Source organism: Pygoscelis adeliae, unplaced genomic scaffold (genome assembly GCF_000699105.1).
Source record: "Pygoscelis adeliae isolate BGI_AS28 unplaced genomic scaffold, ASM69910v1 Scaffold88, whole genome shotgun sequence".
Classification (NCBI taxonomy): Eukaryota; Metazoa; Chordata; class Aves; order Sphenisciformes; family Spheniscidae; genus Pygoscelis; species Pygoscelis adeliae.
This window is the reverse complement of record NW_008825616.1, coordinates 530,869-545,312: the sequence shown is the minus strand read 5'-3', so window position 1 is coordinate 545,312 and position 14,444 is coordinate 530,869. Positions and strand designations below refer to the sequence as shown.

The 14,444-nt window shown below is 44.7% G+C and overlaps 1 protein-coding gene across 3 annotated transcripts in view; it reads right to left on the bottom strand.

The window, feature by feature from the left end:
* Positions 1 to 13,724, bottom strand: part of MYL3 (myosin, light chain 3, alkali; ventricular, skeletal, slow) — a 38,941-nt gene extending 25,217 nt beyond the window's left edge. Inside the window, exon 1 of one of the 3 annotated variants that reach the window (XM_009333268.1) lies at positions 13,487 to 13,724. In XM_009333268.1, the coding sequence (XP_009331543.1) occupies positions 13,487 to 13,609 (123 nt within the window). In that variant the 5' untranslated portion in view covers positions 13,610 to 13,724. Of the gene's footprint in view, positions 1 to 9,124; positions 9,463 to 13,486 lie in introns of those variants that run through there. The other 2 variants (XM_009333269.1, XM_009333270.1) reach the window with 2 other exon arrangements.
* Positions 13,725 to 14,444: the final 720 nt, after the last annotated feature.

The window sequence follows — 14,444 nt, the reverse complement described above, 5'->3', positions numbered from 1 at the left end:
ATTCTGGGCTTTGGATGCGTAAGTTTGCTGGAGCAGAGCAGTTTTTGCAGGCTGGAGGCTGGGTTGGCTCCGGCCGGGTGGCGGGCTGAGTGCCAGCTTCCTTCCCGGAGCGATCCTGGCAGGATGGGGGGTGGGGTTGGAGGGCTGGGAGGGGGGCACCGGCCCCTGAGTTGGCCATCCAGGCACCTTGCAATGGGTACGGTGTGTGCTTACACATGCACCGGGCATTTGGATAGAGAAAACAAACTGCATAGGGGTGTACGCATGGGTGTAAATGTTTGCTCATCTACATATATGTCTGTATTTATGTGTGTATCGATTCATAGTTACGTATGAATATATATAAATGCACACTCACATTTCTCTCCTACACACGTCTATGCACACATGCACATACTATGTATTTTTATATATATATTTTATATAAATATATATATATACTGACTACACATATATATATATCATAGTATCATAGAATGGCTTGGGTTGGAAGGGACCTTAAAGATCATCTAGTTCCAATCCCCCGCCATGGTCAGGGAAACCTTCCACCAGATCAGGTTGCTCAAAGCCCCATCCAACCTGAACACTTCCAGGGAAGGGGCATCCACAACTTCTCTGGGCAACCGGTTCCACGGTCTCACCACCCTCACAGTAAAGAATTTCTTCCTAATACGCGTTGTATGCACAACTCGCATTCACAGCCGTACACGCACATTAACCCCCAAACCAGCCAGAGAAACCAGAAGTGAGAGATGATCATTTATAAAGGACCAGTATAAATCTGCACTGATCTTTTTAAATCTAGAGGCTAGGATCTCTTGGATGTAGAGCACAGATCTTTGGAAAAGTAGGATGCAGGTATTCAGCTGGGATAAATCAGCATGGGTGCATGTGTGACTGGAGGGGGCTATGCCGCTTGACCCCCTTCCGGGAATCAATCCGTGTGGTGGACAGCATTCACGAGCAAAAGCCACTAAAGCTCTCCTGATCCCTGTTATTAGTGGCAGCAGCACCCAGTTCCCTGGCTATGGCTGGGATTCTGGGAAGCAACTATCTCATCGAAGAGAGCTGGGCTGCAAGCTGACCGCATACCCTGAGCACAGCACGACGATTTCAGTTTAAATTTAGTTGAGTCCCTCTTCTCCCTGTCTGCTTTTTTAGGATTCAGATTGCAGATAGGACAGGGGAGGGAACAATGCCATGTAAGATGCATGCATACAATGAGACATGAAATTAAACTCAAGAAGGAAATTCGCTTAGGAGGGGGAAAAAAAAACCATTCTGGAGATTATATTGGCATTGCCCCTCTACTAATATTACATCCATTTCCTTTCCCATATTTCTTTCCACTTCTTTACACTGGCCAGCATATGATAATTTTATACATACATACATATATATATATATGAAATATTGTTAGGAAATATGCTTTGACATTGCTTTGTTGTTACTGTTTTTAATAATACCTGGGCCAGTCCCAGGTATTATACCAATAATACCAATCCTTTTGCCACTTGGAAACTTTACAACAAAGTCTAAGCAACCGATCAGTCCTTGGGCTGGGGGAGGAAAGAAGACGGAGGTGGAGGAGTTCACTATTAGTCTAATGTCAGAAAGCCCCATAGTTTCAGACCATTCAGAGCCACTACAGCTTTAGGAGAGGCTGGGGGGATGATTTGGGACCCAAGTCCCAGAGCCTGTGCAGCGAGGTGGGCAGGTCTCATCGGCTGGAGCCATGTGCAGAGAGAGGCAGCAGGAGCTCTTCCCACGCTCCTGGTTTTGGTGCAGAGCTAACTGGTTACCCTGCTTTCGGCCAGTCCAGAGCAGGTACCCACTGCACGCCTCTGCCTGAAAATCAACATAGATACACTCTGCCTTTTTCTGCTGCTAAGGGGAACTGCTCCGTAGCAGCTTTTAGGTATTTACATCAGCCCTACTCTTCTAATACATCAAAACCTTCATGAAAGCCCGCCTCAGAGCTATAATTATCACTGTCCCCGTTTTGCTGCTGGAGCATGTTAAGTGCAGAGATAGGTCTTTACCCAAGGTGACAGCTCCCAAGGTTTCCGAAGCTGAAGGGCTCTTTTGCTTGGGAATGCTTTTCATATGGAGATGCATTGCCCTGGGCCAGCATGGCAAGGACTTGGTGACAGTTTGGTAACCAGCCTGCCCCTGAGAAGGGATGGGGTGCAGGAGGGAAGGCAGCACATCAGCATCTGGCTCTGAGTCACGTCCCCATCCAACTCACGACCTGTGTGGCTCTGCTCCACACAGGGAACACCCTCTAATGTCTTTTTCCATCCTGTCAGCACAGATACCAGGGATGCACCCAGGCACCTCTGCCCGAACACTAACATCTTTGCAAAAGTTAGGGGAAACCCAAAGTTTCTGTTTCTATTAAGAGCCACTGTTCCTCTCCACCCCCATCCCTCCTATAGCTACTCTCAACATTTTTTCCCCTTCTCCAAGTTAAGATTTAGCTGGTTTACGAGAGGAATAAATACTCTGTCTCTACAGTCCAGCTTTCCAGCAACTTGGGAAAAGTTAGCACTTTGGCCAGGGCCTTCTGCATACTCTGAGCTGTGCATTTAATTTAAATTTAATAGTTATTGCACGTTACACAAATGGCGATTAAAACCATATTGACTGAGGTTTAGCAGCTATGTGAGAAATGCAGATCTTATTACAGAGCTGCTCCGTATCCAGAGTGTGCTTTTAATAACTCCCTGCTCATCAAGGGGCAGATTGGAGAGAGGAAAAGGAAAAGGCAAGGCTGGGAGGCACTGGCTGGAAAGACAATAATAATGCTGTGGGTCGGGCAGCTCTCACTTGTTCCCCACCTCGGGCACGCACACGCATAGCATGAGATCTCCACACTGATATGTTGCTTATTTCCCCATCTATAAATCAAAGAAAACCTATCTTATGCACAATTACAGACATGCAAACAAGCCTACAGAGGCCACATCCACACCACGTGCTGGAGAAGCAAACACGTTGGCTGAGATCTCAGAAGATAAATTTCCATGGCAGGATGTATTGCCGTAAGGGCTTTCTAGGTCAGGACCTGCTGCAGGGCCACTTAGAAACCCCAAAACCTGTCAAAATAGGGCTTCTTTGTTACTATCTCATCCCCCCTTTTTGAAAATCTGCAAAGTTCGGTCAGTAGAAAAGCAGAAATAAACAACCTCTTATGTCCTAGTTTGTCTGAGATACGACTGAAAAGAGAAAACGAACCGGGAAAATAATAACTGCATTGAAAACACCCTGCTGAGAGCAGTGCAAATCCTTTCAAGCCAACTCTTTGCTTTTGCACAATTCTTTGCTTTGCACAATTTGCACAATTTCCATGCTTCACACAGAAATGAAAAGCAGGCTGGGAAATACTGCAGAGACAAGGGGCGTATAAATATCAGGGGAGACAGACGAAGATGTGAAACACGCACGGGTACAAGGGGAAAAGTAGAGGGAGATGAAAAAAAAAACCTACACATATTTGCAGAAAACCTTACTTTCGGTGATTTCAAATGACTCAGTAAAGCTGGGCTACCCTTGGGCAGGGTTTGCCCAGTGCCACAGCCTTTTCTTCTCTATTAGGGAAATAAAGTTGATGGTGTTTAAGACCCTGTACAGAAATCGTCTTCTTTCCATGAGAGACTAAGGAAAGTCACGTTCAGAAAATCCCGCTGCACTCTTGCCTCTCAGCAATCCAGATACAGACTCAGAAAGCTGCACATTTCACTTTAAATGTTCCAGGGCCTGAGGATTCAGCAATGCTGCAACTCTGAATTATTTCAAATAAAAAAAGAGCATATGAAACTTGACAGGTTTTCCTCTCTACATCCCTCAGACCAAGCTGAGCTGTTTACAGGTTTGGTTTTGTACGTCCCTGTGCCGCAGACATCAGACATTGCAGAAAAGTTATTTTTTGGCAGCTGCATAACAGGGACTTGGATGGGGAAACTGCCCAGAAAAATGATTTAAAAAAAAAAAAAATCATATTACTACTTATCTTAGGGTGCCACTGAGCAATTTCCAAATTTTGGGGGGGAAAGTAATTTTGATTAAGAATGAAAACAGGTTTGGGTTTTGTGTTCTATTTGATGAGAGTTTTAGTTGGAAATGAAGGAGAAAAATTGTTCCAGATCAGTCAAAATGTTCTCTTTTGCCCAAATTGAAGTAATTTCAACCATTAAAAATTTCCGGGTATTTTTTTATATAAGAAGGAAGGAACCCTCCAAAATTAATAGCTGCTTCAAATAAAAAAAAAAAATCTAAACAGAGAATTAACTAAAAAAAGCTGAAACTGGTAATTTTCTTTATCCTTTTCAGATTTTTTTGAAAACCCTTTGCAAAATCTGTGTGTATTTGCAAAACATTCTGGTACCACCAAACTGCACTTTTGAAGTCTCCCCAGAAAATATTTTTATGAGAAATGTCACCCAGCTCTGCGAACAAGAGAGATATACAAAGATAGCCAGACTTTCTTTGGCCCAGAAAATTCATCTGGAAAGCTCCTTCGATTTCCAGTGCTGTTCGGTTTTGGCCCTACAAATGAGCGGAATATACCACAAAGAAACCCTTTTGCTGTGTTTTAGTGCCTGCTTGCTCAACATCTTACTATTTCTTCGCCGCTCTCCATCCTGGCCCACATCTCTTGGGGATCACCTCTTTTAGGGATGCTACAGCCCCGTGGACTTGAGTCATCCCACACGCCCTCTTCTAATGAAACATTTCGTTGGGTCAAGGCTGTAGCCTTGACCAGGTTGTTTCCTAATGCTGAAATACCCTTTACACTTTCAGGCACTGATTCATTTCTGTCAAGCAAGCTGCCAAATTTGTGTCAACCTGGGGCCATCTGCTCCGAAGGAAGGGACAGGCGGGAGAAAGGTGCTCTCTCCACTATGAAAAGCTGCCCCACAATGGCCAGCCTGGCTGGGAACGTCCTGTGCTTCCAGAGTGACATGGAGTGTGATAAATAAAGGAAAGGATAAAAGAGCAGAGCTGCCTTTAGAAGCGTGCTATGGCAGCATGGCATTTTAATTATGCTTATCTCTGGGGTCCATCTAGAAGCACTGAAGAAAATTGCTAATGGGGCATTATAAGCTTGACCATCATCTGATTTTTATGTGCGAGGCAGCGTGTCTCAGCCACCGACTCCTGAGAAATACCTGTGGTAGCTGCATGCAACAGCCTCTCACAGGCTTTGGAGTGGGCAGAGACCGTGCTGACAGCCCTGACAGCGTCCTCCAGCTGAGCTTCCCCTCCCCGTGCACACTTGTGTGTGTGCAACGTGTGTAACGTCAGACCTCTGCACCCCCCGCTACGCAGAGGGCATGAGACAAGGTAGGAGAAAGCACCATTTATGGAGGAAAAGTGCCATGCCTCAGACTTTAGCTGTCCTGAATTGGGAGAAGGATCCTTCCAGGAGGATGATCCTCTTCCAGTTCCCACCCAAAGCAATTGCTGCCCGCTATGACCTGAAATCCGCAGGTCAGCATTTTCCTAGGAAGGACCACAGGCTACTGAAGCTGAATTCCCCGCAGGTTTGAGGGGATGATGGATGGGGAGGATGCGGGATTTTCATTCAGACATGGTAGAGATTGCTCAGGTTCAGGACCCTGCAGATCTGTTCTCCCCCATGGTCGATCCAGAGCCAGGATTTTGGAGTAGGTCCACCATTTCTTTTAGAGTAAGGTCTCGGGCAGAACCGCTAACATACAGCAGCCAATGAGTACACTCTGGAAAAGTCCTCAGACTGGTAGAAATACAAACCAGTGGAGCTACACAGCACCGCACAAACCAGATAGTTTCACCGGCTTGCATCCAGGCACAGTCCAGCTCTGGCAGGGCTCTGTTGGTGAGCACCAATTATTCGCAGTTCTCGTTAGTTGGGGCGCAAAAGTGAGCTGCCAGGGCTCTTCAATGCACCAGATCATGGCTTGAGTGTCCCTACTCTTCAGTGGGCCCTCTTCTCTGCCACGGCTTTTTTCAAGCTGCCTTAGATACTCATCTTCAGGTGAAATAAACGAACTTGTGAAAGTCCTCATTTCTCTTCAGCAGCTGTCCATTACAGTTGAAAAGACTAGCTCAGCCTTGAATATCTAACTTGTAGATGCCTGAAATACAGCAGGTAAATCTCACTTTTTTTCCTCCTTTCTTTCTTTCTTTCTCATCGGGCCCAAAATGCTTTTCTCTAACCAAAATCTTTGGGCTCAGTAGAGCTCATCTGGGTCAAAATCTGCATAGAGGATGCCAGATTTAGATGATTAAACAGCCTTAAGCTCTATAAAACAAGTATTCACCACACTCAGTGACATGAAATGCCAATAGATCGTGCAGGAGCCTTTGGCTTTCTTCACTCATCCTCATATTTCGATGTGGTGTGGGCTGGGCAGGGCAGAGGACCCTGGTTATCCTGGTTATTCCAATTGAATGGAATTTCTCCTGTTTTATTCTTTTCTGATTCTTCTCCCGTGCTCATCCCAAGGGTGTCAGGGCACTTTGGTTCATTAGCTTTCTAGTGCAAGAGGGCAGCGTGTCGCATGTTAATTAGCTGTGGAAACTTTTTAATAATGCAATCCAAACCTCCAGTGACTTTCTGCATTTAGCTGGATAGTCTACTAAGACCCTGTGCTTGAGATAGTAACTCGAACTTGGGCAGCCAAAGGTTTCAGGGTGGAGCTCCTTTTTCTTCACTACAACCAGCTGAGGTAGACATCTCATCTAAGCTAAATGTCTAGGTTCCCTCCCTAGAAGCCAGGCTGGGCTTTTTCCACTTTCAAATAAAGAGTCATCCCACCCTAAGAAAGATATCTGGTATTTAAAACAGATGGCATCTGAAATCTTCCTCTGGAGTTACAGCAGTTTGTACCATCATTATGCTGAAAAGGGAGTTGTCTCTATGCATCTGAAGGTATTTTGCCAGATCAATGCAATTTTTGAGCACATACCTAAGAGGCATTCGTTGCTCGCTATATTAAAAATAAACCACAATATGCTTACAAAGGTTCTCACACCTTGCCAGAGCACCGGTCCATACCAAGAACGGTGAGTCAGAGGCAAATCCCATAAAACACGAAAGGAAAAATTTCCTACTGACTCCCACAAGCTTGCAACGGGGTCTCTTGTCTTTGCTACTTTTAGTCGTTTTTGCCTGGGGCCTCCTCAAGACTCACTACTCAAATTTCTCTGTGCTTGAAAGGCTCAGGAAGAAACCACTGAGAGAAAGAGGCCCAGCATGGGCTCAGTTTAGCCTGGCAGGTGTCTGCCCACTTCAGAAACCTTCAAGTATGTGAGCACAGGAGGGAAATTGCTCTCTAAAAGTATTTCTGCTGAGATGCACTGTAGGCCAATAATAATAATGGTGATGACAATGGGAATATGTAGCACCTGGAAGGAATGAAACCAAGGGAAGAAATAGGTTGGAAAGAGAAAGATGAGAGGGTGTTGGGAGGTTGAACGCATATGGTGGCCACCTTCAGCTGTCTTGATGCCTGATCTTGGAAGCGCAGGTATACACGTGTAAAGAGTTTCCACGTCATTCTCAAGGAAGACTTGGCCAAACTCTCAATGAGATCTAACATCCTGATAGGCTTCAGAGTGGGCAAAGACCTGCATCCCCCCCCCATCTTACTAAAACATAACATGATTTCTTCTTCCAAGCTGGATATGATATATGTACACTGCATGGGATTTCCAGACAGGCTTTCTTCTGAATCAGACAAGCCCTTAGTAATTTGGATGTCTTTAGTACGACCCAGGTCATCATCTACTCAGAGACCCAAAGAAATGGTCCCCACACAGAGTACTGTGCTGCCCTGTGTGGGTGGCTCAGGGACAGCTCTGTACCACCTTCTACCTGACGCACCGTTGACATAGATGCGCTTTCCTGGTGTAAAGCAGGGGTGAAACAGATTGGTGAATGGCTTTGAAGAAACCTGCTTCTGTCGTCTCTGCACCAGAGGGAAAGGGTTCTTCAATATGCTGATTCAAATCATGCCCGTGCTGGGATGTCCTAACCTTGGCCCAGCAAATGGCTTTTTCTGGCAAGAAAAGCCCCCCTCTTTCCTACGCAACCCCTGTTGTGGCATGCTTTCCACAGGTCTATGTTGCAAAGGACCTTACACTCCTGCCGTCAGCCAGCTACAAGGTTATCCACTGCTGAGCCTCGCACACCAGGAGAGATGTGCGCCTGTGAGCTCATACCCTGTTTCCCTCACACATCCAGATAAAATACTTCTTTTGCACACTCAAAATCTCCCTCAAGTGGGCCAACACGTCAGCTTTCTTATTCACAAAGAAGCCTTTTTGCCTACAAAACCCTTCACCCCTACACACACACACTCCCCTCTCTCCTTACAGAAGTCAGGGATGTAGGTAAATTCCTCTCTCTGAATAAGAGGTACATTCAAAACCTCCCACACAGCTAAAAAACGTCAAGAAATCAGGGCACACACCCCACGGCTACTGATTGTACACAGAAACTCCTCAAAAACGTGGCTACAAAACCTGCGTATCACACACATACCTCTTCACACACAGAGGCACAAAGGTGTCATATGCTGCTTCACTCTCTCTTGTACACACATTCATTACTCCCATAAACTGAATTTCTTTAATACAGCCACATGTTTAATAGAGCATTTTTTTCCTCTCATACACACTAATGCAACACATTTACCCAACAAACAAAATCCTTTTTATCCACAAAGTAACTCCTGCTTTTTCATTCCCCCATCTAAGCCCTTCTCACAGGTATGTCTGCTATTAACTCATATACATTTCTCCCATGTTGAAGCTCACTCTGAAATAGTCATTTCAGTCAGTTCAGCCCGGAATAAACTCTTCAGCAAGGCACCGAAACTGCTCCGACAATCTCACCTAGCAGGACATTTGTTGGGATTTCTCTCCTTGAAAATCAATCCGTCTCCCCCAAGAGACGTTTGCTTCCCTCCCCCCAGGCTGCCGCCGCCCTGACCTCTGCTCAGCCCTGCTTCACGCTGCGGCGGAGGCTCGCTCGTGCACCCCTGCACGTCTGCCTGGCTACGACCCCACCATCGCACTGCGGCACGCTCAGTGCTTTGGAGCCGAACAGACAAGTCTGGCAAGGTCTCATCTTTACTGGTGCTGCACGATGCCTGCGTATTTCCCTCGTGGCTGCTCCCATCCCAGATGCTCTTACATCTTTTCTTGCAGAAAAAGGGAAGAAGCTTTTATTTTTTAGTATCCTTGCAGATGTTCAGAAGCCTGCAGGGCTTTTCAGGGGAAACAGGTTTCACATGACTTCAAGATCACGGCACTCCACAAAAATAAACGATGACTGTTTTTTCCCCGGGCACCTGTATTACTGCATGCTGCGACAATAAGCATATCAAGTGATGACACGGGAAAATGTGGCTATTAAGGATAACTCTATATGGTAAGCCATGTCCCTTCCAGGTCCTCACATATGCCAGCTGTCTCTCTGTGGCCTTTTTGTACCCAGGACTCACTGGACTTTGAGCACACGTCATCTCAGCTAACTTTAGCTGCTGAAATGTTGGCACCCAAATACCTGTCTCATCTCCCTTTATCAACAGATCAGCATCTCCCGAGGGTGATTCAATCCGTCCTGATATAGGTGTTTAGCACCGCTGCAAGGGATAAACCCCTAGAGAGTTTCTCTCTGCTGATTATAGATGATCTGTTTAAGATCAATGATCAACTTCCCAATGGTTAAAGCTAGATGAGCCAGTCCCACTTTCTGTGTCCATAACAATAGAAGAGGAATCCCGTTTTGTATCAGCCTTACTATTTTTCAGGAGAGCAGAATATATTTCTGGCAAAATGTGCCCTCCTGCTTAAAGACAGCATTCAGGTGGAAATTAATTAGATATGTGGAAAAGACAAACTTCTTGCTACAAAATCTCTTCAGGCCAAACCCCAAACCCTCTTGTCTATGAGTTGCAAACAACACTCAATCGCACCCAATCTACTTGGAAGATTTCTAAATACTGGGTCAAATTCTATGGGAATGCATACGTGAGTAACATTAAAACTGTAGGATAACTGCGTTTATTTAAAGAGATGTACCTCACATTTTGGCCACTGTGACTGACAGCCCAATACGGACCCAATACAGATTGAGACCGTGAAGCAGCAAGAGACAATGGGAAAATCTAATATGATTCTGGAGTGCAAAATAAGGCTCTTAGACCATTATCATGACAGCAGACTATAACAGTCAGGAAAATTGAAACAAGAAGTACTTTCCTCTTCCACCAAAGTATTTTAGTTTTGAGACTTTGTAGTGTCTAAAAAAAAAAAAGTTAAAAAATTCCCAATACAAAATTTTGCAATAAGGTCTGAAAATAAATCTTGATAATTTGAAACATTCCCATCAAAAAATGCATTTTGATCATTTTTAACATTTTGGTTTGATACAAGTTTGTTTTCCTTGCCTTTTTTTAACTATAGATTATCTTCTGCATGAAAACAAGAATCAGATTCATCCTGGAATGCAGAAATGGGATGTTTGGAGAATTTCAAAACTCATTAAAGCATTTTTTGAAATGTTGTACAATGATCTAGGGAGGTATTCTGATCCACACCAGATGGCCTGAGCTCCACCACGGCTAGGTTTATGGAACAGGAAGCCATATATTTGCCAGACCCAACCCTTGTGCACAAATAGCTTCAATTTTGACAAAAACATTTTTGATTAAAAACATTTAATTGAAAAATTCCCAGGAAAACTTCTCTAGAGAATATCATCTCCCCTTGCTATGGGTTTTGGGGAAAAAAAAAAAAAACACCAGACCCAAACCACGCATCTACCAATGCTTTCCCCTGTCCAACTTTGTATATAGTAGATAATGGAATAGTGTCTGCAAAGATGAAGAGATGTTATCACGGGAGTACTGGATTTACTTATTTTTTTAGGAACTCAATACATATTTTTTAGCACTTAAAAAAAACATAACAGTCCATAATTGCAAATTGCAATGGAGGGAAAAATAAGAATTTGCAGGAATAAGCGTGCAGAGTGAGTAAGTTTAAAAAGAATGTAGAAATTAATTAGCTTCAAATCCTATTTGGATGAAAATGTTTTTGATGATTTTGAAATTGTGGTGACTGCAAAGGTGCATGACTATTTTTTGAGTGGGACCAGTTTGGGGATTGTTTGGGGTTTTTTTAATTACAACTCATCTCTCCACTGGACTTAGCTGCCCTTCATACCGCAATGTCATAGTACCCCAGCTGAATATTACCACAATGTCATGGCATCCCAGCTGAAGGTATCTGTGCCCCTAAAAGAAGTTATTGCGATTGCCCCCTCCTCCTTTTACAGTGCAGGAATGTTAAGTACAGAGACGTTAGCAGAGAGCTGGATCCCACCACGTACCACTTGCCCAAGGTCACGCTGGAAGTCCTTCTCAGACCACAGCACTAACTCTGGTGTCATTATCCTAAAAACTAGCCCAAAACCAAATTCCTTGTAATCTGACTTCTTCTTGATATAGTTACAAACGATTGCTTTTTTTTCACCCGTATTTAAACTGAAAGATTTTCAAGGTCTTTATGATTCAAGGAAGAACAAACCCACTTTCAGTGCTTCCTTTGTTAGAAATCCCCCGCTGCAGGAGTCAGCTCCACGTGGAAGAAGCAAATTGTTTCAGCAACCTGTGATTGACAAAGCCACCCATAAGACCTGTTGTGGTGTGTTCAGGAGGCACACTGAAGAGACAAAGTAACTTATTCCCTTTCTCACATCGTTTCTGTGTTTTCCTGAGGGGGAAAATACTTTTTGAGCTAACAGGAGAGGGTCCCAGAGACATTCATCCCTCGCCTCAACTCTGAGGAGCTGGTGCCATGGATAGCAGTGGAGCTCTGTCTGTTTTCCTCTTTGGCATTGTCTAGTCTTGTCTCATGTCCTACAGCTCACCTTAAACACGGGTGATCACCAGGACTCCCCTGTTGGTTGTTCAATTTCTTGTAAGAAACAGGAAAGAATCTGGCTGCTTTAAATTAATCAACAAAATAATGCTGATTTACACCCAGTCATTGCCTGGTCCAAATCCCCATGAGAAAGAAACCTGTGAGATGCTGCAAAGCTCCTCTTCTTTTCCCCGAGGGCAATGGCTTTTCCCAAAGGACAATTCCCAAAGGACAATGCCTTGCAAAGAAATCCTTCCATGTCTTGCAGTGTCTATCGTCATGGGGTATTTACTGTGCAAACAATATGGGAAAGCTGTTCCTAAAGATGCGTGCAGGGGTCTCTGACATTGCCTGTGAATGTGTGTGGTGCAGAAGGAGCAAAGGGGAACTGGTCATTTTCAGATATTTATTTCCTTATTGTATTTTTATAAGGCAAGAGGTCACTCCTTGATAGTCCGTTTCATGGTCATTTCCATAGGAATATATAATTTCTTTCTCCTTATCATTCTCTGAGAGAAATTTCTTTTGAAATAAAAGGGTCACCCTCAGATATCTGCTGAAGGGTCAATTCCCATGGAAAAAAGCATTTGAAAGGGAAACGGATCTCCAGCATCATTTCACTGGAATTACCTACTTCACCGCTTTAAAACTTTGAGTGTTCCTAAACATTGGCAGTTCCCTGTCAATGGGGTGGTTCACTGAAGGGGCAATGTGGTGCCAGTTAGGCAGCTCAGGATTAGAGTAGTGACCCCAAATTCTTTCAAAACCTATTTCTGAAATGGCCTTGGCAACATAATCTTGTCCTTAAACATTTGAGTATGACTTCAGCAAACCCTGCTGAGATCAGCAGTGACTCCAGCAGAGACTTCTCTAAAGGAGAAGGAGGAGGAGAAGGCTCCTGCCCTTCGGAAGGATCCTTGGGGCAGAACCTGAAAGCAGAAGGTCATTCAGGAAATCTGGATTTTTGCTCAAGTTTATCTGCCTTCCAAATCACACACACATAAGCACACAGTTCCTTTGCCATTCAGTTGGGTTTTTCTGGAAAACCACAGGAGGTGTCACTGGCTCACTTTAAGGAAGTCCCAGGCTGGTGATGTGTACCAAAGTGATGCATTCCAGGCAGAGAGAAATGAATTCAACCCATGCTCCAAGCCCACTCCAAGCTTACAATCTAACCTTGGATGTTGGTTAGTCAGTAGTCAGCCCTGAGTACAGTCAAGCCTTCCTGGCACCTACCTGCAATATCGCCTGCAGAGGAGCAATAAGTTTCCCACTGAGGTCAGTGAAGCTCGCATGCAATAAAATTTGCTACTTTGGGGATAAGACGGGACAAACAGGTCTGAACATCCTCAGATAAAATAAGATTCAGCTTTTAGCTTCTCTGTTCAGCAGAGCCCCCAGTCACTTTGCTCCCACTCTTGCCTTTGCTTCTCACTTACTGCTCAAAAACCAAGAGCTGCTTTTGGAGAATTTCATCTCACGGCATTGAACACATCACCACCAGAACCACCACCAACCCAAGCCCCACCAGCCTGCTTCCTCCCATGCCAGGTCAAAAGATACATACTTTGATAGAAGCTGGATTAAATTCAACTTCTTTTTTGGGTTCTGGTTCTGCTGGTTTAGGTGCTGGTTTGGGTTCTTCCTTCTTAGGTTCAGCCTTCTTAGGTTCGGGCTTCTTTGGAGGCATGTTGGTTTGCTGGTGGGCTGTTTTAGAAAGGGAGAGAGGGAGACAGACAGACAGACAGGAAAGAGGTGGCTGCCGCAGGATAAATCACCAGCGCGCACAGGTCTTTATCCTTGTCCAGTCTCTTGAAGTCACACATTGTGTCACTCTCAGACCTGTCACATGCCAGAGCTTACAATAGGGCCACTGCTATAAAAGGACAAGACATTTACACGGCTATTTTAGAGCCATTGGATATGGCATTGTTATGAATTAGCACTTAAATGGAAAGAGAGTTTGGGGATTTTAGGGCTGAGGCTGGCAATGGGTCAAACATTTTTGGTGTGCGTGTGCATGCGTGTATGTGTACAAGGGGAAGGTTGGGTTACAATCCAGGTCCCATCGATGGGTTTTATCCTCCCCAGGGCCATGCTGACACTTATCTTTTCCCAGCTCACTTGCTGCAGAGCCTCTCTCTTTTTCAGGCTGGATGGCACCCCTGGCCTTTGTTGTGCCACTGTTCATTAAAAGACAAGCGCAAGTTTATATTTAGACATGAGGATGAGGCTATATGGGAGGTTGACCGTCACCATGTCAGCTGGCACAGGGTAGAATTCGTGCCCCGGATCACAGACACTGGTCTTCTCCTGGGAAGGTGCAAAGCGCCAGTATTGCTTATAGCAGAAAGCATCTAACGAGCAGGGAAACACACACAGGCACACACACACACGGGCTAGGATAGCACTGGGTGTCTGCAAGTACATCCTCCCGGCTGAGATTTTCCAGACTATTTTAGGGACTCGAATGCCAAATTCCTATTAAAATAACTAAGATAAGGGTATCCATTTGAAGCTTTTCT